Source organism: Dipteris shenzhenensis, chromosome 18 (assembly GCF_047967505.1).
Source record: "Dipteris shenzhenensis isolate YYH24624 ecotype China chromosome 18, Dip_SZ_1.0, whole genome shotgun sequence".
In the NCBI taxonomy this organism is placed as follows: Eukaryota; Viridiplantae; Streptophyta; class Polypodiopsida; order Gleicheniales; family Dipteridaceae; genus Dipteris; species Dipteris shenzhenensis.
The window spans coordinates 12,208,204-12,232,792 of NC_141613.1; the positions used below are offsets into that span (position 1 = coordinate 12,208,204).

Below are 24,589 nucleotides of genomic sequence, written 5' to 3' on the forward strand. Positions count from 1 at the left end.
AATCAAACAACCAATTGCCTGCTGATAGAGAGTGACATCACATGCACCACTGCCATCCTCAAATGAGAAATGAAAACCAGGCTCTAAGGGTGTGGATACTGGCTTACAATCTTCAAACTGCAAACGCTACAAAAGTTGTCCAATATACTCGGATTGTGACATCAAAATACCCTCCTCACTGCTAGCAAATCGAATGCCTAGATAATAACGCAAAAGACCAAGATCAAACATAGCAAATGTCTTCTACAAGTCAAGGTTAAAAGCTGCAATTCGCTCAGAATGTGTCCAAGTCACAAGCATGTTATCCACATAGATGACTAAAATCAGCAAATATGTTCCACTCTTACGAATGTAAAGGGTGGCCTCTGTAGGGCTAGCCAAGACCTAGTAAATGAGCATGTATCCTTGAATACCAAGTTCGGGGTGCCTGTTTCAATCCATAGAGGACTTTCTTTAACCGACATACATTCCTTTCAGAACCTGTAACCTCAAAGCCAACAGGTTTGGTATCCTAGACTTCCTCTTACAAGTGCCCATGAAGAAATGTTGCCTTAATATCAAGCTGATGTACCTCCCAATGAAAGTGGGCAGCAAAGGCAATAACAATCCTCATAGTAGTCATTCTGGAAGTGGGGGTAAAAGTCTCCTCAAAGTCAATGCCTTGTTCCTGTGCATAGCCCTTAGGAACAAGACCGGCTTTGTAACAGTCCACTGAACCATCAGCTTTCCATTTAATCTTGTATACCCACTTAGTATCAATGGCATTCTTGCCAAGAGGCAAGTCACAAACTCCCAAGAGTTATTCTGATGGATGGAATCCAATTCAACTTGCATGGCCTATCAACCAACAAAGGCATCTTTATGGCATAATGGCTCTTCATTGCATGCTGTAGCAACCAATGCAGAAGCAACCAAATTAGCATGTTCTTTCCTAACAGTTGCTCTACCCGCATGGGACCACAAACATCACTATGAATCAAATACAACTTGCAAGATGCACCAACTCTCCCATCCTTGGGAAATGCAAAGCGGTACATTTTGCCAAGCAAACATGCTTCACAGACATGCTTTGAAGACATATGCATCTCACGAAGATCAACAACCATATCTTCTTTATGCAACTTCACCCATAGACAATGATCCAAGCCAGATATAGAATCCACCAAAACAATATATTTCTGTCCAAAGCTATGGACACAATACAAAAGATAGATCCAGAGTCCCACCAAATCGTGGTCTTCTGATCTTACCACAAGGTTCTCCTACTATCTGCAGGATACCTCTAGATCTCTAAGCCCGCATGCTCCACCTCGAGCGTATGTAGACTCTCTGTCCAGATCTCAGCACCTTGCTGCCCTTGTAGACAGCCTGTCTACTAGGGTTCAGCCCTGTGTAGAGCTAAGTCTGCAGCACCTTTGCTGTTCCTTTGCCTCCTAGATGTAGGCCCAAGGAAGTGGCTCTGGTTGCTTCTTCTGCTCCAACTCTTGCTGACTTGCTGGATGGTGTTATCCCCCCCGAGGGGACCCTTTTACACGGGCTGGTAGCCCCCTTATTTGCACCAACCTGATGCCTTACTGGCCAAATCAGTCTGGCCTCCAACCGACCCCCCACATCCCCATATATGGGGCTGTGGGCATGCTTTTCTAGGGCTGTGAGCTGGCCGACTTGGTTGGCCAGCCGACCAGCCTCCTAGCCCTATATAAGGGCAGGGTACTGCTTACTTGCAACCCCCCTTTGCTGCTCCATCTGACCTCCTGTGTGCCCTGCACATCTTTGATAACGCCCCAAATCTTGCTCACATTGAGGTGGAACTCATCTCTCAACACATAGCATCAATTCATGAGTTCTAAAGCATCTTCTCCACGAGGAGGAGCGCTATTAATTTAGTCATGCATGGAATTGATCTTGAGGTAGCATCCTAGACCACTAATATTAGAGTGTCTAAGGAACCGGCGAGGTCTGCATCATCTCCAAGGGGGATTGATAGCTCACAAGAAAGGTGTCTCATACATTATGTCAAGATCAGGACCCGTGTCCAGTGTGGCAGCTGAGATGGCAAATGTAAAATACGATGGTCAGAGCCGAGAGGGAGGGGGCTTGTAAAGTCATGTACATGTGCATAGTTACCAGCCGAAACGGAAACGGAAGAAACGGAAGAAACGGAAGAAACGGAAGAAACGGAGTTTCCGGGCCCCGCCGAAACGGAAACGGAAGAAACGGCAATATGATACAATTTATGTATAAAAATTTATTTTTTATACATAATATAATTATCAATAGAGTGCAAATCATACATAATACAAATTACAATTATCTATACTTGAAGGCTGAAGCTTCAGGCTTCAGCCTTCAAGCATCAATGCATCATTCATGATTCATGCCTCTATGATTCTAAATTCTTGAATGATGCTTCAATAATCTGAAATCAACATGTATCATGAGTCATGACTAACAAGTTTGGCATTACAAGAATCTGAAATTTAGAAGTTTGAAGTACTTAAAAGTTTAAACTTAGCACACAAGTTGAAACTTGAAACTTGAAAGTATTCAATGTCCAGACTCCATAGATGATCATGATTCATGGTCCACAAATTTCATGATCATGATTCATGACTCATGACTCATGAGTCATGCAAGACTCAAAATAAAAGCACTCATGGATGATATAAAAAAACAGCAGGACTACTGATCATCTGCATCATCCATGGACTCCTCGTCATCATCATCCTCTGCGTCCTCAGATAAGTTCGAGGCATCTGTGTCACTGTCTGAAGAAGAATCATCAACATCAGGATCAGGACCATCGGGTGCAACTGAAGTACTAGCACCATCTCCAGATGGTTGAGTGTATGATCGTGTGTGGTGTGCTGGTGCTGACAGCTCCTCATACAACATGGTGTATATGTCCAGCTCCTCCCGTGGGATATCTGGTATGACCTCCATCTTCTCCACGTCCACCTTGTCTACATTCACTTGGCGAGGTTCGGGGCAGCCGGCGGTGAACTCAAGGAGACGGAGGTTGCAATGACAAAACACCAACCGCTCCAATTGAGCCGTGCTCAATCTGTTCCTCTTCTTTGTGTGAAAGAGGGCCCAAGTGCTCCAGTTCCTCTCACAAGGACCGGAACTGCAGTCCTGTGAGAGAACACGTATAGCAAGGCGTTTCTGCCATAAGCCAATTAAGCCGAGATAAGTATCAGGAACTTGATAACTTTAAACATATTTGTAGTAGATAAAACTTCAAATTACTTAACGACTAAGCTCCAACTAGTGGCGTTGGAACTTGTCTCTTAGACTCTTACCAAAGTAGGAGTACAGTTGCCATATTTCTCCCACCAAGAGACAGGTTGCAACTGTGTCTCTCGGAGCCTAGCTGTAGGTCGACCAAAGGAGAGGCTGTGATTGCGGAACAATAGAAGTTCATCCTCCAGTCTTCGTTGCATCTCCAAGTCACCACCCGTCCAATTTTGTAGATACTGTTGCATCCCCTCCTCCAACTCGTCATTCTCATATTGCTCTTGACTGCGCCAGAGCGGATGCAATACATGTGCCACCGCATGGATTGGGCGGTGGAACCAATTCCACCGCTTATTCCATATAGCACGGATGGACTCAACCCTAAATCATGCCACAAGAAATTAGAATGCATTATGCATGCAAAATTCATAGACTATAGATAATAGTACATACATAATATATATCTGAAAATTCCAGGCTTCATGATAACAAATTGCCATTTAGTAACTGCAATAATTATACATATTACAAAAGTAAAAAGTCTTACTTATCAGGCGATAGGGAAGCGTTTCTGTTGAGGGCCTCTCCAATCTTGTCCATAAACTCGTACAAGAGCCCTAATGTGCTTCCCTCCATGTCTGTGATGAGAAGCACCGTGTAGATAGGATTAATCGATTTGATTAATGCCTCCGCCTGATTCCACCAAGACTCATCCATGATCATGCGAAAAAATTTGATAGACTTTGCTTGGCCTCTATCATCCCAATCTCCCCACTCCCGAGACACAACCGTGCGCAACAAGCCCTGGCGCACTCGCACAAGTCTCTCCACCACTATGAACATGTAAGCAAACCTTGTGGTTGGAGGTTTCAATAGCTCAAGGTCACTGTAAGCCCGATAGATGCTGAGGACTTTGGGTCTCTTCGTGACAAACTTCACGATACTGCGGGCTGTGGAGAAGATGGCATCAATCCAAGGTATCTTCCCTAGGTCCTCGATCAAAAGATCAAGGCAATGTGAGGCACAGGGTGTCCACACAATCTTAGGGAACTCATCTTCTAACATGGCACCCATTGACACACAATTGCTGCCATTATCTGTCACCACCTGCACCACATACTCAACACCTATCTCCATAATGGCTGCCCGTAAATGCTCCCAAATATACAGCCCTGTAATCACTGTACCTGCAGTGGAAGCGTCTATGGCTCTCAAGAACATGGTTCCCTTGCAAGAAGACACTAAAATATTGTACACATTCCTCTTGCGTGCATATGACCATCCATCGCATAAGAGTGTGCATCCATATTTTTTCCAAGTCCCTTTCAAGGGCTTCATTTGGTCTTCCACACATTCCCTCTCTCTTCTTAGCTCTCTTGTCCGCAAGGCCTCATATGTAGGCCCTTCCCATTCATACCCAATGCGGCTTACGGCTCTCATGGCCTTCCTCCATCGTGTAGTCTTCGCCACATGAAAGGGTATTGCACATTGTATGAAGAGCTTTGTGAGCTCACTAGTGGCCTCCTTCACTGCTTGCTTTTGCAAGCGTGCTTGAATGCTAGACCTTTGCAGTGATCCTCTTTTCCCCGCACTAGCATCCACACTAATTGATCCATGTGGCAAGGGTGTTCTTGTGGCACTAGGACCTGCGCTCGATGTAGTTGATGCCCCTCTACTTCTCTTTGCAGAACCCAATGTGCTGGCATCATCCAATGGCTCAGTGTCAGCAGCCTCTTCTTCATCTTGCAGCCCTTGTCCTCCACTTTTTGCAGCCAAGGCTGCCATACGCGCACGCTTCCATTCTGCTAGGCCACCTTTCACTGCAATAGGCACGAACTCACAAGGTCCTACATCCTTGCAGGGAACACCTGCTAGATGGTCTTTCACCCGTGTGACAGACCCCGTCTTGCTTATGCCGCAATAGTTGCATCTCCACTTCTTGGAGCCACCGCCTCCTTTATAACTATCCAGGAGGGAGACATGGACCCAATAAGCATCTCTCGGCATTGAGGAGGATGGAGAGGTGAGAAGGAGGATGGAGAGGTCACAAGTGACTCGTGAGAAAGGATGGGAGGTAGACTGTAGAAGGAGGATGGAGAGATAGAGGTAAAAGAGGATGGAGAGAATGGAGAGGTAGAAGTGAAGGAGAATGGAGAGGAGGAGGATGGAGAGGTAGAAGGTAAGATTAAAGAGAGGATGGAGAGAAGAAGGATGGAGGGATGGAGTCAGGAGAGCAGGCTGCCAAGCTGCAGGCTGCAGCTTGCAGGATGGAGAAGATGGAGCAAAGGATGAAGAGGATGGAGAGAGCTCAGAGAAGGATGGAGGTGAGGGCAGGTTCAAGAGCAAAGGATGGGATGGAGAGAGCTTGAAGGATGCTGAAAGAATGCGGGAGGCGGCGAAAAACGAAGGCGGCGAAATTCTGGAAGAAAACCCGTTTTTAGGGTTTCTGGGAAAACAGGAAAAACGAAATGGCGTTTCCGTTTCGCCGTTTCCGTTTCTTCCCACGAAACGTACGTTTCGTGCAACTATGTACATGTGACACAAAGGTTTGGGATCCCATCAAGTAGCAGTCCATTGTACTTGTCCCCCCACCGTATGAGAAACAAGTTAGTCCTCTGTATAACACCAAGTCAGGTCATACCCCCATCTCCAGTAGATAGCATCCATATGTGTGACCTGTTGTGTGACCTGTGGTTCGTCATCCAAATGCCTCAATGCCCCAAGCTCTGTTGGATGGGTAGATCCAAAATCTAGTAGGCCCACCTGTCTGCCCATAAGTGCGTGGAAGTCTCCTAGGAGGAGCATCTCTCCTTGCCTAGAGAACTCCAGGATGTCATGTATCATCTCATATGAGTTGTGACCTTCCGTGGTGAGCTTGTCCACATACAATGATGTATCCGAGGGGGAATAGCATACTGCAATGAGAGCCGACTCCCAGGTGTATCAGATAACTATGGGTAGCCCTCTCTTAGGATGATGGTGTGTCTCACTATAACAGACAAGATCTCTAACGATGTAGGTCTTTGAGAACCCTGTTAGATCAGACCATAGGATACTGTTAACAATCACGCACAGCCATGCGTAATCTGTCTTGCACCCCTTCCTCATAGGCCTAACACCATCATGTTCTGTGTTTTATCCCGTTCTTCTCTTTCTCCTTTTTCTCGGATGATCACCTCACCGTCTCCATATGCATTTCATTTCCCTTCCTGTCTTGCTGCTATTTCTGGGATCATTTGCTTTCTTCACTGCTCTTGTTCCAAGATTGTGAGGTCATCATGTAAGTATATCTTAGTCCCCTTCAATGTTGCCCTCATTCCTATGCAGGTAGATATCTCCTCTACAGTTCTGCATTTGTTACCATTGGCCTTATTGTTGCACTAGCTTTACTCACTCTCACGCTGCCTCAAAAGTCACATTAATACCAATTTTATTGGGCGTCACCCTTTGCCAGGCCTCTGGAAAGTACATTCACAGCTTTGATGTTCCTAATCTTATCCTCCTCTACAGCCCCTAATATTAAAAAAATTTAGCGGCTGAATAACCTTTGTGACCACCTCTGTCCACCCTAGCATCTCTTCCTCTCCTTCAATTATTTTCTGTGAAAATGTGTTTGTTAGCCATTCTTTTCACGATCTCCTCGTGTTTCCCTTGCATAGTCCACATGGCTACCCTTACCTTTCTTAGCCACTCATTTTCTGAGTTCATCTCCTCCATTGCCTTGCATGCAACCTCTGGTGGCCCCTTCAACTCCTTGACTTGTTTCAGCCGTTTCAATAGCCTGCATTTTCCTGGACCTTTCCACCTCCTATTGAAAATAAAAACAACTGAGAAAGGAGAGATGAAGCTAGAGAATCTTGAGGGGCCTCCACGAGGTGTACTTATTCTGGAATCCCTCTTCTTCTTTTAGGCTGGAATTGTTAAAGAATTCTAAAGGAATTTGATTACATGCTGTTCTTGAATTGGGTGACCAACTTTTCCCAAAAACTTTTTAGGCAGGCCTTGGATCGTACAAATCAGCCTTCCAAGTGATGGGAAGTTAGGGTTGGGAGAAAATAGTAGAGATGATGGTGTATGGTCTAAAAAAGACAGTCCTCTATAAATTTTGCAGAGAACGTACATATAGGTTTATTAGCAAAGTACTGGGCACTCGATAAATAAGCTTGTGGGTTTACTTACCAATAAACATCTAAACAAAGTATGGCTTGAACATTTTGGAAATTTAAGGAGATCTATACTTACAAGATTCAAGACCAGCTAAGGAAAAGGTTTCTTATGGGAGGATACAAAGACATATTGTGTACTGGGATGGAACTTTATGCTGCAGGGCATTTGATGTAGAGAGAATGCCAACCCGCCCTCGTAGATCCCCTCCCTGCTCCTCAGTCCGTCCACCTTCCACTGTGCCTCTCCCTAGCCCCTCTGCATTTGCAGCTGCTGCTGCCTGCTTTTTCTATTGCCTGCTGGTGCTGGTGCTGCTGTCAGATTCTGCATGATGCTGGTGCTGTGGAACTCTGAAGTTTCTGGTTGAGATCGCTGTGTGGCTGCCACCACAGTCACACAATCAACAAACCATATAAGAATCTGAAAGTCTTAGTCAGTAAGTAGTCTTCCATGTAAGAAATATGCAAGATTAAGGTTGTGGAAGAGCAGGAGGGAGCAACACAAGTGCAGGATTGCATGTCCACATGATGATGACACGAGTCTGCATAGAGGACACATGGGAAGAAGGAAATTGAACAGGCAATGCCCACTTTCATGGCTGGGTCACCGCCTGAGCCCACCTCCAATGTCTTCACACTTCTCAAAAAAATCTGTTTGGTCTGGATTGGGAAGATTGATAGTCTGGAAGCTACAAATGTGGTAGTGATGGGTGAGAAGGCACATGTGTATAAAGTCCTCGCTGAAATGACGAAGCAAGGAGGAAAAATTCAGGAGGAGCGGAGGAAAGAGAAGAATGGGAAAAAGAAAGCTTCACATTTTTGTTCGAGGCTCTTCCCATATTCTACTAACTGTAATAGTGTTCCCTTCCCTAAAAGAAAGGTCTTGTCTCCCTATGCACATGAAATCTAAATAACAAGAAGAATTTGTACTTGAAAATCCCCTCACACTGCATAGCCATCGAACGCTTGCAGATGAACTAGCTCTTGTTGACCGAGAGGGAGGGGGAGATCTCCCACCTAGCTATCCAAGTGATACGAGGGGTGATACAGCTTCCTAGCAAACAAAACCACAGCAAATGCAAAGGAGTCTGAACAGCTAGAGAATTCTCTCTCAAAAAAAGTTCACAACATCAAATAGGAAAGAAAATGTACTTTTCACTCTTTTCACACCCACTTATCCTATTGCACACTAGCATAGCCTCGTTATCATCATGGACTAAAACAGTAGTCTTTCAGGATAGTGATCTTCCTTTGCTTGAGAATTGTCTTAAAGTCTTTGACAGCCTCCATCTGCATACAAGACCTGAAATTTTCGAATGGAACTTTTTACTGCTAATTCAGCATGGTTCAGAAGTAGTTTCAGCGCATGTTCTTCAGTGACAGGCTCATTGACCGCTGCCATGTGGCAGCATACTGGTGCATTGTTTATATGGGCACATGGTGAGCTAATTGAGGATTACCATGTGGCAGCATTGCATACTGGTGTATTATTAGCATGGGTGCAGCATGTCAAACAAGATATGGCGTAGTAGGAGCTCTCTATGTCGCATCTCCATCAGATAGAGGCCAACACAGACCTGCCCTAACCATCAAAAGTCCTTCTAGGGGGGTCATGAAACTTGGAGAACCTGGAAAAGTTGTTATCTGCAGTGCTCTCCTTTTGGGATGTTCAAACACCTGCTCAATTATGACTTCACACCTACTGCATGTTACCTCCCACAGTACAATGTCACTCTCCTAGCAATATGCATAAGCATTCATGGATGCCATCCTTCAGCCTTACCGACAGGCAAAGGATGTCAAAGGATGCCATCCTTCAGCCTGACCGACAGTCAAAAAATAGTCATAATTTAAGAGTATGTCTCGAAATCTAAAAAGAAAACATGCATGGCACGTGGCCTATCCCATGTGCCATTATTGAAGCATGCAACTCTGAAAAGGAAAAAGGCATATCACTTGGTCTATCCCAGGTGAAAAACCATCAAAAGCAATTACCTGTGGATTTCCACTCATGGATAGCTGTAAAAAAAGAGCCATCAAAAGGAATTACCTGTGGATTTCCACTCAAGGATAGCTGTAAAAAAAGAGTTGCTTGCCTCCTCTGATTTAAAACAGACTGCAAAGGCCCTTGAGTAGGCTGTCTGCAGCAAAATAACTGGATTTCAGCAGCAATGAATAATATTAATAGAGCAGATCAATTGCACATGCCAACACTTTCTTGCACGAAACAAGTTTTCAGAACTAGAAGACACAATGTAAAACTCCAATTCTGACAACCATCACTTCGATATCTGAAAGGATTAAAAATGCAGTATGATATCTCAGACTTGAACAGGCAATTTATACACAAGGAAGTGCAATATTAAAATGTATAAATAGGCACAATTTGACATACAAGAGGTTAGAAGGCCCACCAGCCCCATATCCTAGAATTTGAATTTACTCTCAAAGTGTGTTCAGTATGAAGTCCAGGGGGAGAACTTCACTTCCAAAGCACAGGATATACCAGCTTCCCTAGCACATGGATAAATAAGGTCACGATTACCAAGACCAAATTTCAGTGTGAGGGCACCTGACATTACCACAGTCAAGCCTTCACCCACAAGGGACAATCGATTTCACAAATGAAGAGACAGTCTTCCCCGTCTCTTTACTTGAGGATAAGCTTGTTGGAAAAAAGGGTCAATGCCCCACCTGTAAACCTCCAAATGAGGAGAGATAAGGGGCTTGATGCCTCAGCATGTATGAGGGTAGATGCATCAGTAGCGGATGGACTGAGGCTGCCATGTGGGCAGCCAAATGGCTGCCAGATCGAAAGCGGAAGGGGATCCTTCTTGATGTTGATTTGGGGCAGCAACAAGGGCCACCCACACCAGCACAAGGGACCTGACTCATACTGTGTCTCGGGTCCAAGTGGAGTTGAGGGCACAAGGGCTGGAGCAGTGTGCAGCTAGAGGGGGCCAGCAGAAGGGCTGCGGCAGAGAGCAGGTACCTGTTGGCGGCGGCGGCAGCAGATGGAGTACAGCAGTACAGCAGCTGATACTAGGCAGCAGGTATTGGTCAGAATCGATGGGTACGATACATCATATGGCAGTGCCCTTGAAGCTATTGACTGAGGTACGAGCTCCCCGCTTTCCCCTTCCCCATGCTGCCTTCTTGCTCTTCCACCTCCGCTTCTCTCCCACCCCTCTTCCGCCTTTCTTCCCCTTCCTTTCCTCTGTTTTCGCACCTTCTTCCCTTAGTTCTGTGGCCTGAAGCATTCTCGTCACATTGGACCTCACCGGGGCTGCAGCTTTGGCGTAGAGCATCTCCTTTAAAACAACTTGGCCTGTGGCCTTCTTCCCAGCCTCACCGTACTGCACATCCCTTTTGCAGGTCTCAAGATGAATGTGGCATTCAAGGGCCACCTAGGACTGGCTTTTTTCTCCACCTCTACTGGTTCTTGAGCCACCCTGCAGCACGGGTGCTCCCTGGAGCTCTCACTGGTGTCAGCAGTTCCTTTAGTTGTGGGTGGGCCTGGAGCAGCTCAAGCCTCAAGTGCTGCCTCAGCTCGAGCCTGAAGTGGTGCCTCTTGCACTCCTTCCAGCCCCTAGAGTTCCGGTTCTCTGTGTTGAGCTCTCGGTTTGTTGGGCTTGGCATGGCCCTTCTGTCTTCAGTTTGCAGGCCCCTTTCCTGACTCAGCCGCATTTCTTAAAGGGTTTTTTGCCAGCCCCCTTTCAAACTTATAACTTGAGCGGTGGGTTGGCCTCAAGGTCTCTTCCTCGCCTTTTTCCCTTCCTTTTCCCCTCTTTTTCCTCCTTTTTAGCAGTGTCCCTTTTCCCCTCCTTCTTCATGCCTTCTTTTTTCCTTTTTTGCAGCGCTGGGTTACTTGTTTTACCTTGGAGAAAGAAAGTCTGGTGGTGACTTTTGTCGGGCAAGGAGTGCTCTAATGGCAGCACCTTTGATTCCCCCAGCCATCAACATTTTACTTTCGCCAGGACAGACAACAGGTGAAGTTAGCATTTCAGTCTCTCGATAGCAGTGACAAAATTGTGGGACTCACACCCTTGAGAGCCAGATCCGGGATTCAAGAGTCAAGACACTGCCCCCTTGAAGGCACCAAAGAAAGGAGGCTTGTTTTCTCAGCTTCCAGGTCCTTGGTGTTGATCTTGCAGCCCGAGAAGGGGGTTTCCATCGGTGTAATTGGTTATCGCACTCACCTTTTCTAGGGTTTCATTTTGCCTCCACAAGAGGGGAGCAGTGGACCCCTTTGCTGCTCGAATGCATGATGAGAGAATAGATGTACCGCATGATGGAGCAGTGGATAGCTTACAGATGGATCACTTCCTCAGCCCTTCAGTACAGGCTGGATATGCTTGATCCCCCCGCCCGCAGGGAGGGGGGGGGGGGGGGGGGGGGTCAAATATTCGACATTGGAGACCGACAAGGATACCGCCTACAAGATCTTAGCCAAGGGCTTGAGTTTGCGGTTGAGGCCCCACCTTGCTGACATTATCCACGACACACAAACAGCTTTCGTTCAAGAGCGTAGCATCAGAACAACATCTTCACCTTTTGGGAGGCAATGGATTGGGCTCATGAGGAGTCCAAGCCTAATTGCGATCCTGTTTCTCAATTTCGAGAAGGCTTACAACACGATGGAGTGGTCCTTTCTAAAGGGCACTATTTGTGGATGATACGGCTCTATTTGTGGAGGGCATTGTAGGGAGTCTGGACAGTGTCCACGAGGCCCTAGAGACATTTTGCTTGCCCTCAAGAGCCAAGAACGACTAGACCAAGTCAATAGGACTTCTCACAACAATTAAGGCAGTCCAAGAGTTCCCGATGGATGCCGAGAGGCCACACGGTGAGGTAGATAGGCTGTCAAGTGGGCATTGATATCTCAACAGAGCAACAGTTTGCACCTGTGCTGTAGAGCGTGCGGCGCAAGCTTTTGTATTGGAGCTGGGCCAAACTCTCTCTAATAGGCAAGGCCCTACTCGCCAAGTTCGTGGTAATCCTACTTACGGTCCAAGGAGGGCTGAGCATCATTGATCCAAAGATGCTGAGCAAAGCCCTCTTGGTCCGCAATCACACCCCAGGCTCTGAGTCCTAGAAGCTCTTGCGGTGCTTCTCACGGGCACCCCCCGCACAAGTGGTCAATGGCAACAATCCCACAGCTGGATTTTTCAGAGGCCCCCTCACAGGGAAGCTCCCTCCTGATGCGGAGCCTTCTCAAGGTGTAGAGGCGATTGTCAAGGGGACTCATCTGAGCTGGCCCTACATGCCAGGAGAAGTTCAAGAGGCAACCGCTCATGTGGCACCAAGACATTTGGGATATGGAGGGTTGCATGCTCAAGTGGACACATATCGGCAGAGCGCAGTGGGACAATGGCTCAGCGAGGTCCTTTGGGGTCTGGAGTCAGCTTCCATGGGAAGGAGAGGCCACGCTACAAGATCTCTCACATCTTAGCAAGCCAGGCCTATGGATGATAGAGATTGATGCAACGATCCCCGACTCGTGGTCAAAGGGGTTGACGAGTACTTGGACCCCTCACCATTCGTTTGGCCAATCCTCAAGGACAACGGTACCTCTCTGGATTCAATTTCTCCAAGAGTCCCATGGGTTTACCACTGCAGATACTACAGAGTGGGACCACACAGCCTCTTGCACGCTGAGACGGAGAGCGATCGAGGGAACGAGGCGATCTTGGATGGAGAAGAGTGGCAACGGATCAGGGTAGTGGGCTGCTTGGGCAGGATCTGGACTATAGATCCAGACACTGTCTTATCAGGACCTTGCAGTCAAGTGATGGGAGGCCATCACGTCTCCCCGACAAGTACCCTCGCCGCCTCCTGGCAAGATATCATATCCACCATGTGCGCCATGTGGGAGCACGGTACTCCAAGTTCCAAAGCGACTACCAAACGATGGGAGCGTTTTTGCAAGGCTTGGCTTGCAACCAATTTTTACATCATTACCGCGAGAGAGATTCACTAGATGTATAGACCACCACCTTAGTTGTTCACCCAAATTATACAGAGACTCCCTATGCAATGAGCCACATTCTTTGGAAACAGGCTGGCACATTTGTGACAAACTATATTTTGTTTTCTTTTCCATGATCAGAACCTTACGGTTTTGCTGATTTATATGGTGATTTTTAAGCTTTAGTAGGAGTTTTTTTCTCGGAGGGGGGGGGGCGCGTGAAGATTGGTCAGGTACAGCAGCAGATACAAGCACTACCAGATGGGCAGCAGGGTCAGCAAAGGAGCAGCCAACAAGAGCTGCCAAAGGCCAGTTATATAGGCCCAACTGAAACCAGCCTAAACAAAGTAAAGGCTGGTAGGATCCACTTAATTACAGCATACATAGTAAATTGACAAGTAAATATGCACCACAGAACAAATCACATGGGAGCTAGAGCGCTCCTACTCAGAAACAAGGACACCGATTGGTCCCAAGCGTTGGCGCCCCTTGCGGTATTTATTTAACATTCATTTGAAGCCAAGCGGCTGATTACAAAGGTCTCTAAGAAGCTGCACCACATGCAAACCAATGCCCACAAACTCCCCGTCCAGCCCATCCTGCAATTCCCTACTCAACTTCAAAAGGTGAACGTCATCCAATCACTATACAATCCTATATCCTCAGCCAACCAAAGCATGCAACAGAGACCCCAATAGCATCCAATGTCTGAGCCACACCTGCAATCGCACAACCAAGTGCCCAACCAACCAAACACGGCTGAACAACTGCAAGACAAAGCCCTCAACAACTAAACTCTGGTGCAATCAAGCGACAAAGCACTTACAAACGGGTTGCCCCAATCTATAGCCTCCCTAGCCACTGCCCAACAGCATAAATCAACCTTTCTTTGCAAGGAAAGAAACCCAAACGCAATAACTAGCCAGCAACCAATCATGGAACAGCAAAATCAGGCAAAGACAAGCCTTCTTCTACCCAGTATCCACAAAAGAAAGATCACCCGGGCTGGAAAACCCAAGATCCTGCAGAGAAAAGTTGATTCTGCCCTGGCACAGTCCCAAGAGCAGCTTAGAAGCGAGCACCCATGCCTAGAAAGTTACCAAAATCAGCAGCAACACCCAGAAGTCTCCAGAAAACAGATTGCAATCTTCCCTGCAGAGCCTGGACAGCCTGGTAGCAAATCGCAATTTTCCTGGCACAGCCTGGAAACAAATCGCAGTTTCTTGTAGAGCAGCCTGGAAACACCTGAAAACAGCTCCAAAACAGGGCACAATCACCTGGCACAGCTCGGAGGACTTGGAAGTGAAATCGATCAGCAAAGGACACCCTGGCTGAAATCGCAATCTACTACAGGCTCTTGGATCAGGTGTGATTTCCTCTGGCAAGCCTTGGATGCACTCGTACTGACCCTCGCTGATGACAATTTTCCCTGGTAGGCTCTAGAAGCTCCTGGTAAAAGGCGATTTTACTCTAGCGGCACCTAGCAGGCTCTAGCAGCTCACAACTAATGATCTAGCTCCTCCTAGAACTGATTTTGGTCTTCTGAATCCAAAAGAAGGACTCTCGGCTCTTTTTGGAGTCCTGTGCTAAAATTAGCAATTTTTAATTGCACCACTCTTTTGGCCCCCCTGTTGCACACTTTGACCCTAGGAATTAATTGCCTAGTAACTAGGCGCACATTCACTATTTCCAAGGGCCCACTAGGGAGTTTTAATTCCCCAAGTCCTACCCCATGGACAAACCCTCGCGTCCCAGAGGCTCAAGGTAGTCGCGTGCAAATTACAAGAGTCGCAAATCAAAAGTCTCATAATTTCACGTCCTCGTGACACAGACCCCCCTCTTGAAAGAAGGCAAACGTCCGCGATTGCCTGCAAACCAACAAAAAGAAATGATATGCAATGGAAAAACCAAAAGCAAATGAAATGACCAAAGCTGAAATAGAAAAATAATCAAATAACCAAATCTAAAAGACAGCTAACAATGCCATCAACAAATCAACCAAGTCTGAAATGGGAGCAACCCAACAGACCAACCAAACCTAAAATGACAGCATACCAATGCTGCCAACAGGTCAACCAACAATGAATATGTGGTTCTTGCCAACCCGCATAGGGCATTTGGACTGGGTGGAGGAGGTGTCCTTCTATTCCTACACGACTCATATCAAGCGCCACTTACAGCTTGAGGCAGTAGCATGGTCCCACTCAAGTAAACACCATTGGTTAGAGAAGGATGTCTCAAGAGAGGTTGTTTATTGTTTCTATCCTCGCCTTTGGATGAGCTTGCACCCACGGAAGATATCTTATTTCTCCTAGTTGATGGCTCACGAGGCTTGCCCATCGGCCCCTGGCTGGAGCATATGTAGGTAGATGGCAGATGCACTGGCTGTGTGGACCGAGTTTTGGAGACGATCCCTCGTTGCCTGTGGGGTTTCTTGATCACACAACGGATATGGTTAGTGTCCCTCAGGATTGTGGCTCGCACACAGAGAATGAGGAGGGACTTCACTTGGGGGATGGCGGTCTGGCTCACGGAGGGAGGACATGCATTCTTGATTGATCCTGTCTCATCGGCATACAAGATACATGGACAACATGTCTTCCGGATTGAGATCCATGATGCATTTCAGCCCTCTCACTCATGCCCATCACCTGTACCGGAAGATGGTATGTGGGAGACAGTATCAAGCATTAAAGCCTAGAACATTTGGGTCGCTCGGTGCAGCCAAGTTATGGGAGGCCAGCCCATTTCTCCGACGGCTACCCTGGTAGGCATCTGCCAGGATATCATCTTCACTTTGCATGCCATTTGGGAGCGTGGTATTCCAAGCTCAAGAGCGACCACCAAAAGGTAGGAGCGCTTGTGCCAAGCATGGGTGGTAGGAATCTTCTACACCCTTTTCTCGAAGGGTATTTGCTAGATGTATAGACCACCACTTGGTTGCTAGCTCCTATTTCAGAATCTCTCTAGGTCCCTTTTCTAGTTTTTAAAAAAAAGAAAAAATATCATTTGATCCACAGAAGAAAGGTCACCCGGGCTGGAAAACCCTAGATCCTGCAAAGAAAAGTTGATTCTGCCCTTGCACAACACCAAGAGCAGCTTAGAAGCGAGAACCACGCCTAGAAAGTTACCAAAATCAGCAGCAACACCCGGAAGTCTCCAGAAAACAGATCGCAATCTTCCCTGCAGACCCTGGACAGCTTGGTAGCAAATCGCAATTTTCCTGGCACAGCCTGGACAGCCTAGAAACACCTGTAGCAGCCTGGAAACACCTGAAAACAGCTCCAGAACAGGGCGCAATCACCTAGCACAGCCCAGAGGACCTGGAAGTGAAATCGCAATTTGCAAAGGACACCCTGGCTGAAATCGCAATCTGCAACAGGCTCCTGGATCAGGTGTGATTTCCTCTGGCAGGCCCTGGATGCACTGGTACTGGCCCTAGCTGATGAAGATTTTCCCTGGCAGGCTCTAGAAGGTCCTCGTAAAAGGCAATTTCGCTCTAGCAGCACCTGGCAGGCTCTGGCAGCTCACAACTAATGATTTGGCTCCTCCTAGAACTGATTTTGGTCTTCTGAATTCTTTTGTTCTCAATCCAAAAGAAGGGCTCTGGGCTCTTTTTGGAGTCCTGTGCTAAAATTAGCAATTTTTAATTGCACCACTCTTCTGGCCCCCCTGTTGCACCAACAAGATAGATTAATTCTTAGGATCTAGATTATCATGCATACGGCACCCTCACAGATTAAGCCAAGACAGAAGTTAGTATCATTACGCCCGTTATGCTTTCTGAGATGTACTTTCGTGACTAGGGTCGAAACTTATGTAACCATTGTTTAGAGCGGCGTAGCACAATATATCAAAATTTTACCAAAGAGAAAATGAAGATAGTACAACAGTTATATAGAAACACATGCTTTCTCATACGGATGCAACTCTAACAATATGCAATGAAGGTCTTCATATATAGTCTCGGTCACAAGTCCCAGGGTGTAGGATAGAATCAAGCATGCTGACAGCTAGCACTAAAACAAAGGCTAGTCAAAATCCTAGGATACAAACTAATATCTTCAAAGAATAGTGGATGATACATGCACTCCTTTCATAACTATTTGACTTCTCCTTCAAACTGGAGTTTAGGCTCTCCTACATTTGAAATGAATTCAGTATTTGTTATTTATCTCCCTTTCAACATTAAGGTGGCTATCCAACCAGAATGTTGCATGTATATTTAGAAGAGAATTTTAGCAAGGTTTAATTTTACATGATGTTCATACAAGGATTTATATTGTGAACTGTCTTCTTCTGTACTTTGTAATTGGCTAGTCAAAAAAAGGCATGCTAACAGCTAGCACTAAAACAAAGGCTAGTCAAAATCCTCGAAGACAAACTAATATCTTGAAAAAAGAGTTGATACATGCACTTTCATAACTACTTGACTTCTCCTTCAGACTAGAGTTTAGGCTCTCCTTCCTTTGAAATGAATTCAGTATTTGCTATTTCTCTCCCTTCCAACATTAAGGTGGCTATTCAACCAGAATGTTGCATGTATATTTAAAAGAGAATTTTAGCTAGATTTAATTTCACATAATGTTCATACAAGGATTTATACTATGAATTGTCTTCTTTTGTACTTTGTAACTAGCTAAGTCCCTTTTAGGGTAAATTTTAGGTTCTATCATTTGAACATAAATGAACATTACCCTCATCTCGTCTTCTGTTCACACACATCGATTTTTTCCCACCATTATCAAGCGTGGTGAGTCATCATAGAGACATAAGGCACTACTAATTGCTCTTCCACATTATATCCCACCATTCTACCATTTGGAACTTTCTTCTATATTATTATGTAAAACACCACACTATCCCCTTTCCAAAGCCAAGGGTCTTTTTGCTGTCGGGTGAGGAATCACTCCATAAAAAGGAAGATTGTAACTCATCAAATAATGTGAAGCCATTGAAACAGAAATTTGATCAGACTCTCGGAAAGTTTGATCACCTTTGAAACAGTAGTAGAAGACGTATCATCCACCATCCAAACCTGAAAGGTTGGGCCCATCTTGAAGACCTGTCAAGAGACAACAACAAACAGTGACAATAATTACTTCACATAAGCAAAGCTAAACAAGGTTGGATTTGTAAAAGGAGCAGACAGTATTAACAAAGTTCCACGCTTATCTTGAAATAGAAAATATCGTTACTAAGCAAAAGATCTACCATGGCAACAGCCAAATGACATGGGAAGAAATCAACTGAAATGAAAAGAAAATAGGGCATAAACATATATAGCTGAAGAGTACAATTATTCAAATTCAATAAAGATCAAGTTTTCCATGTAGCATGTAGAAAGTTTCTGGATATGATCACGCAAGATGGAAACAATCCTGAGAAACACAAGAAAATGCCATACAAACATGCCCTTTAGTCTGAAGAACGCACCACCAACATTCAACAAGATGATATCCCGGGTATTCGCAAAATATATTGGGAAGTGCATGTTCATCTTTCTCGATGATATCCTTATCTTTTCCGCGACAGCCGAGCAGCATATTAAGGATGTGCGATGTGCCCTACAGTTATTACGGGATAACCAACTATATCTCAACGCAAAGAAAAGTGAATTCAGATTGCTGGAAATTCAGTATTTGGGCTACATCATTAGTGCTCAAGGGATTCGATTGGACCCTGAGAAGATCCAAGCTATGACAAGTTGGGCTGTCCCCACGACGGCCAAGGAGATCCGATCCTTTGTGGATTTGTGTCAAGCATACAACTCGCACATGGAGGGTTTCTCAACATATGCAGCCCCTCTTACAGATTTACTCAAGGGGGTAAAGACACGCAGACAAAAAGTTCAAGTCACAGGCAAAGCTTTGCAGGCCTTCCACGACTTGCAACGGTTGGCCACGACAACACCAGTTAGGAAGATCACCTCTTGGGATAATCCATTTCTGGTAATCACAGACGCTAGCAATGTCGCCATAGGGGCAATTTTACAACAAGAGGATAGGCCCGTGGCATACTATAGCAAAAAGCTTAGCAATGCCGAAAAGAACTATTCAGTGTATGATAGAGAGCTCCTCGGTGTCATCCAGGCATTAAAACATAGGAAGCCTTTCCTATACGAACGGACTTTCACGGTGAGACAGATCACCAAGCCCTTAAGTGGCTTCAGACAATGCCTAGTACGCATTCCTAGCAAAAACAACCCCGTTGCAGACGCTCTCCATCGAAAAGGTTCCATCCAGACCATTGAGCACACCACTGTGCTCGAAATCAAAGGAAAGGATCTTGATAGCATGAAGGCACGGTATGCGGAGTCAGCAGAGTTTGGCACGCAGTTCCAGTTAGCCACAACGCTTGCTTCAGGCCATTACTCATTAGAGGACGGTTGGCTTTTCTATAAGAAAAGATTATGTGTACTCAAAGACAAACGGCAGTTGCTTCTTCATGTTGCCCATGACGCCCTTACCGGTGGTCACAGAGGTATCAACGGGACTTTGGAGAAGTTAGAGCGCTATTTCTATTGGCCAAAGATGCGGAAGGACGTATACGGCTATGTGCAGAATTGTCAAATATGCCAAAAGGTCAAGGCTTCCCACAAGAAGGCGGCAAGCTTACTTATGCCATTGCCAATCCCCGACGGTCCTTTCCAGGACATAGATATGGATTTCGTGGGGCCACTTCCAGCATCCGCAGGTATGCGTAATACTCAATGTCTTATTATTGTTTGTCGCTTTAGTAAATATTGTATCCTAATTCCCTACAAACAAACGGCCAGCGCTGAAGATGTAGCTCGTTTGTTTATCAAGTATTGGTATCCCATTGGAGGGTTGCCCAAGGCCATCACATCCGACAAGGACTCAAAGTTCACGTCTAACTTTTGGTGAGCCTTGTTTGATAATTTTGGTACTAAGCTACAGATGTCCAACACTTTCCATCCGCAATCGAACAGCGAGACGAAAAAGTATAATGGTATGGCATTTGATAGTTTGAAATCATATTGTCATGATGCTCAAGGAAAGTGGGAGCAGCTTCTTCCGCTTGTGCAGGCCATTCTGAACGATACCTTTTCTTCAAGTATCGGTCGCACACCTTATGAAGCGGCAATTGGACGGCGATTTACCTCACTCCTCACCCGGATGGTGTCTCCATCTCTTGAAGCCAACAAAACCACCGAATCAATGGCAAAGATGACGGAGTTCATGAAAAGCCGCATCGCCAAAGCTCAAGCATCGTATATGTGCCAGGCTAACAAATCCAGACGAGATGTCCAGTATAAAGAGGGTCAATGGGTGTATTTACGCATTATCAAGCAAAGATTGAAGCAAGTGGGCAAGCGATGCCCTAAGCTATCCTTCAGGAGCTTCGAACCATTCCCTATTATTCAAAAGATCAACGATGTCTCAATGAAGTTACACCTACCAGACAGTTGGACTATGCACAATGTGTTCCATGTAGCTTGGTTGAAGCCATATTTTGGACCTCCTCTTTCAGAGATTTCCGACGAGCAACAACCTGAAGTTCTTGATGAAGCCGAAGTTTTGCAACTAGAATAAATCCTTCTTCATAAATTCAAGCATGGGTCAAGACGCAAGATCCGTGAGTTTTACACCAAGTTCCATGATAGAGGTACCCATGAAGCAGTGTGGTTGGACGAAGATTTTTTCCAGGAGTTTCCCCAGATATTGGCGGTACTACTTGGGAGCAATGAGCCTACCGCCAAGTTAAGAAGGAGGGAATGTCACGTGCACCCCTGCACTTGGGTGCAAGGTGACACACTGGCTAACTCGACAAGTGCATTATAGTTCCCAGATAGGAGATTTTGTCGTATGCTGTGACCCCTTTGTGAGCCCTTGAGTCAGGCACAAGCTATGTAGGTCAGTCTCTCAGCCTTAGGTCAAGTCAGTAAATTCAGTTCTTGTTCACTAGTACCCACTGGAGAACAGTACGTTCAGTGTTTCCATCTTATAGTTTAGGTCTTAGCCTAGGTTAGGAGCCCCTTTAGGGTCCCCAAAGCCTGGACAAGTAAGCAGGGAAGGCAGCCTGCAAAGGCTGCCCAAAAACTCTCCTGGCAAATGGGGGGGCTTTTAAGGCCAACCACTCTGTAAAACAGACCAACCCAGTCGGCTGTTTACAGACTGGGTTGGCTCAGTTCCAGCCCTATAAAAGGGCCCCTTGGCTGCCCTCTTTCCTCATTCAGTTTGCTCCTGCCTTCAGCTCTCCTACAGCTCCACTTCAGCCTCCTGTGCAGCCCCTGAGATCCTCAGATCTGGCCCTGCTCTAGCCTCAGTCCCTTGGCCATCAGTTCAGCCTGATCTGAAGGTGTCCACGCAGCACGACAGTCGGAGGTTTGGACCAGCAAACGGAGAGAGGTTTGGACACTGTTTCCTCAGCTTTCTCAGCTCTCTTTTACAGTTTACACAGCTCACTCTCAGCTCTATATTTCAGTCATCTCTCAGTTCTCTCATAGGATCTATCACTCCTAGTTTTCACTCTCTCACTCACGCAGTGACCCTGCATTCCGGTAGACAGCACAAGCCTCTTCCTTGCCTTGCAAAAGTGTCCTACATCGTCAGTGTGGACAGCATCAAGGTCTCGGTATTGGTCGGTGTTGCCTCTCAGGTCTTTGAGTCTGCTATAAGTGTGCACAGTGAGCTCTTCAAAAGTGCGTTCCGTGCTCTCTCGAAGAGTGTTCTATGTATTTCTCAATTCTCCAAGTATAAAGCAAATTCTCCCCTGATTGGGGGAGGGGGCCCTCAGTGGGTACAGGGACCCAATTGGTTGTCGACTCTATTCTCTCTCTACCCTCATCTCCTTTCTCTCTCTATGGTAAACAACGCTAATTCCTCGCTAAAGGTTTAAAGAAGGTCTTGCTGTGAATTACATGATCAGATTACCGTTGCATGTTACATCAGTAGCTCCAATCTTGTGGATGATCCTAGAAGGCCAAACTACTGATGAGTAAGCTTTGTTGATATCACCCTTCGGCAAAGCATAACGATTGTTATGGAGGCATAAATCACATAATTTCCTCCCTTGAAAACCAAGTATCTCCTACGTTCATCAGCATATTTCTTCTTATTGGCTTGGGCATATTCTGTTTAGCCAATTGTAGAAGAGTCTTCATTCTCTTCAAGTCATCTCGTGCTTGGTAGTTTTTTAAACCATGTCTGCAATTGAGGAAGGCATTCCCACTTTGCACCCATACATTGCCTCAAAAGGGCCTCTTCGAATAGAGAGATTGTTAGTCATGACCTCTGGGTGTTGCGACAAAAATATTCCTCTACCCATTTGTTCACCATTTCAGATTGACCATGGTTGCGTGGTCATGAAATTGAGGGAATGTCATCTCGGAAAGATTTGAATTTAAGATAATTCATCACGACCGTCCTTGCAAATCTGATATATATGACTGCTGCCCTCAAATTCTGCACGGGTAGATAGTGGGGACAACAAACAATGTGCAAGCCCACGTTTAGACAAGACATCTCCAACCACATAGGCCTGAGCTAGAAGGGGAAAGAAGAGATATAGGAGTGGAAGAGCGTGGAGGTCACAAGGGTGCGCCCATCTTCACGGAAACCGCTAGATTCGTGATTTTGATTCTCCAATGTTCTTCTAAAAGTCAGCCTCCCTCTATAGGTCATACTTCTTCAACTTGCGGATGAGCTATCAATTATGCATATTGAGTTCTCGTGAGAACTCAGAAGAGCGAGCACCTACTCACCATGCACGATGCCAAAATGCATGTCTAAAATTCAAGCAGGACTGTCGTCCCGTGTTGTAAAAAATCCTCTCAAAACAAAGCTGCTTATTCCAGCTAGATTTCCCCTCGTGATTGTCTTTCGGACTTTTACTTTCCTTTTTCCGGGGGTTCCCACGTATTTATCGTCCAAATAGGACTTGGGCCCCATCCCGCAAGTTGCACCCTTACCACCTTCTCTTTACAGAAGCCTTTGCCTAAGCATCTCCTCCACAGTCCTAACATTATACGTCACACAGGAAATGTAAAAAATGGTTAGAGGATGTGGGTATATTTCAATGCTGGACGAAAATGGATGCAAATTACCTGAGAACGCTGCAGATGACATCGGAATTTTGAGAGCCCATCGACATCGCGAGCTGTTTTGCTGTCCGGAGCATGCTGGAAATCGACAATCTTGCCGTTTTGATCAGAGGTAAGGATTGCAACCGCTGGGACTGAGGGACCCCACGAGAAGGGGAACGAGGGGAAGGCGTCCGAAGGGCGAACGGGGTCAGGGGACAAAAGGGAGAGGGAGAGGTCGGAGAACAACATGGGCTGTCGAAGAGAGGCGAAAGCCATGGCAAAGGCGAACAAAGGTGCTATGGAAAGGTAATGGAAAGGTGCAAAATGGTCTAGTGAAGTGAGATCAAGGGATTGAGGGAAGCATTTGGAGGTGGAGGAGTGAGGAGTTTGAGGTTGCTCTGCCGCAGAAGCAGCTAAGAACGCTTCCTCCCCTCCTCTTCAATTCAAAATACTTTCTTTTATATTCCTCATCATTGTATCTATCACTCTATATTTGTAGGGTTCCCGAAACCTCCCCCCCCAAATAGGCTTCGTTCTTAGAGTAGCTCCCCGCTAAGCATCCCCACGTGTCTGCAGCCTTGTGCCTAGTGAGCCACAATCCGGGTTGCACCGTCTGCAACCGGTTCATCCAGTCCCTGCATGGAGAGTGGGGAGAGTATGAGAGACTCTATTGTTGCAGCACTTTTGGCACTTCTACACCGCCTGAACTTGTCCAGCATCCGACTGCTGGGCTGGAAGTCTTGAAATCCATCCTGCCAGGAGAGCAGTCCACTGCCAGGCAAAAATACTGGCTGGGCATTTTTGCTTCACGGGGATGTGATTTCCCGCTGCTCCAACCCTATTGGTTGGCGCGGGGATCCCCTCTTAGGGCCCTTGAGTTTGTTCCCACCATTTGCTCGGTTGGCATTTCCCCACCCAAAACGCCTCTCCTCACGCCTTGTCCTATCAACCCCACGACTTTCGTTGCCATGACTCAGCATGCATCAGCCTCTTGCAAATGAAATAGTCGTCGACTCTCCTCCCTGACATTTCGGGGCCCCGCTCTATTGCAACTTTGCAATTCACGCTTATACGTGGTTGCAGCCTTTTTTGAGGGCCCCCAAAAATGAGCCGTCACTGTCTAGAGGGCCAGCAAGAGAAGCATATGTGTTGTGCCACAGGAATGGTGGCCCC

General features: G+C 46.2%; 2 protein-coding genes across 3 annotated transcripts in view; both read right to left on the reverse strand.

Moving 5' to 3' along the window:
- Positions 1 to 23,936, reverse strand: part of LOC147890806 (putative histone-arginine methyltransferase CARM1) — a 125,683-nt gene extending 101,747 nt beyond the window's left edge. Inside the window, exons 1-3 of one of the 2 annotated variants that reach the window (XM_087389439.1) lie at positions 23,438 to 23,936; positions 18,365 to 18,433; positions 9,451 to 9,541 (exon numbers count right to left, since the gene is read on the reverse strand). In XM_087389439.1, coding sequence (XP_087245565.1) covers positions 9,451 to 9,541; positions 18,365 to 18,433; positions 23,438 to 23,692 — 415 coding nt within the window. In that variant the 5' untranslated portion in view covers positions 23,693 to 23,936. The remainder of the gene's footprint in view (positions 1 to 9,450; positions 9,542 to 18,364; positions 18,434 to 23,437) is intronic. The other variant, XM_087389438.1, reaches the window with a different exon arrangement.
- LOC147890807 (uncharacterized) lies at positions 2,683 to 3,609 on the reverse strand. The gene is made up of 2 exons (XM_087389753.1): positions 3,303 to 3,609; positions 2,683 to 3,165 (listed from the first exon to the last, which is right to left on the reverse strand). Exons 1-2 carry the CDS (start codon positions 3,483 to 3,485, stop codon positions 2,683 to 2,685), a joined length of 666 nt encoding a protein of 221 aa, XP_087245879.1. The 5' UTR covers positions 3,486 to 3,609.
- Positions 23,937 to 24,589: the final 653 nt, after the last annotated feature.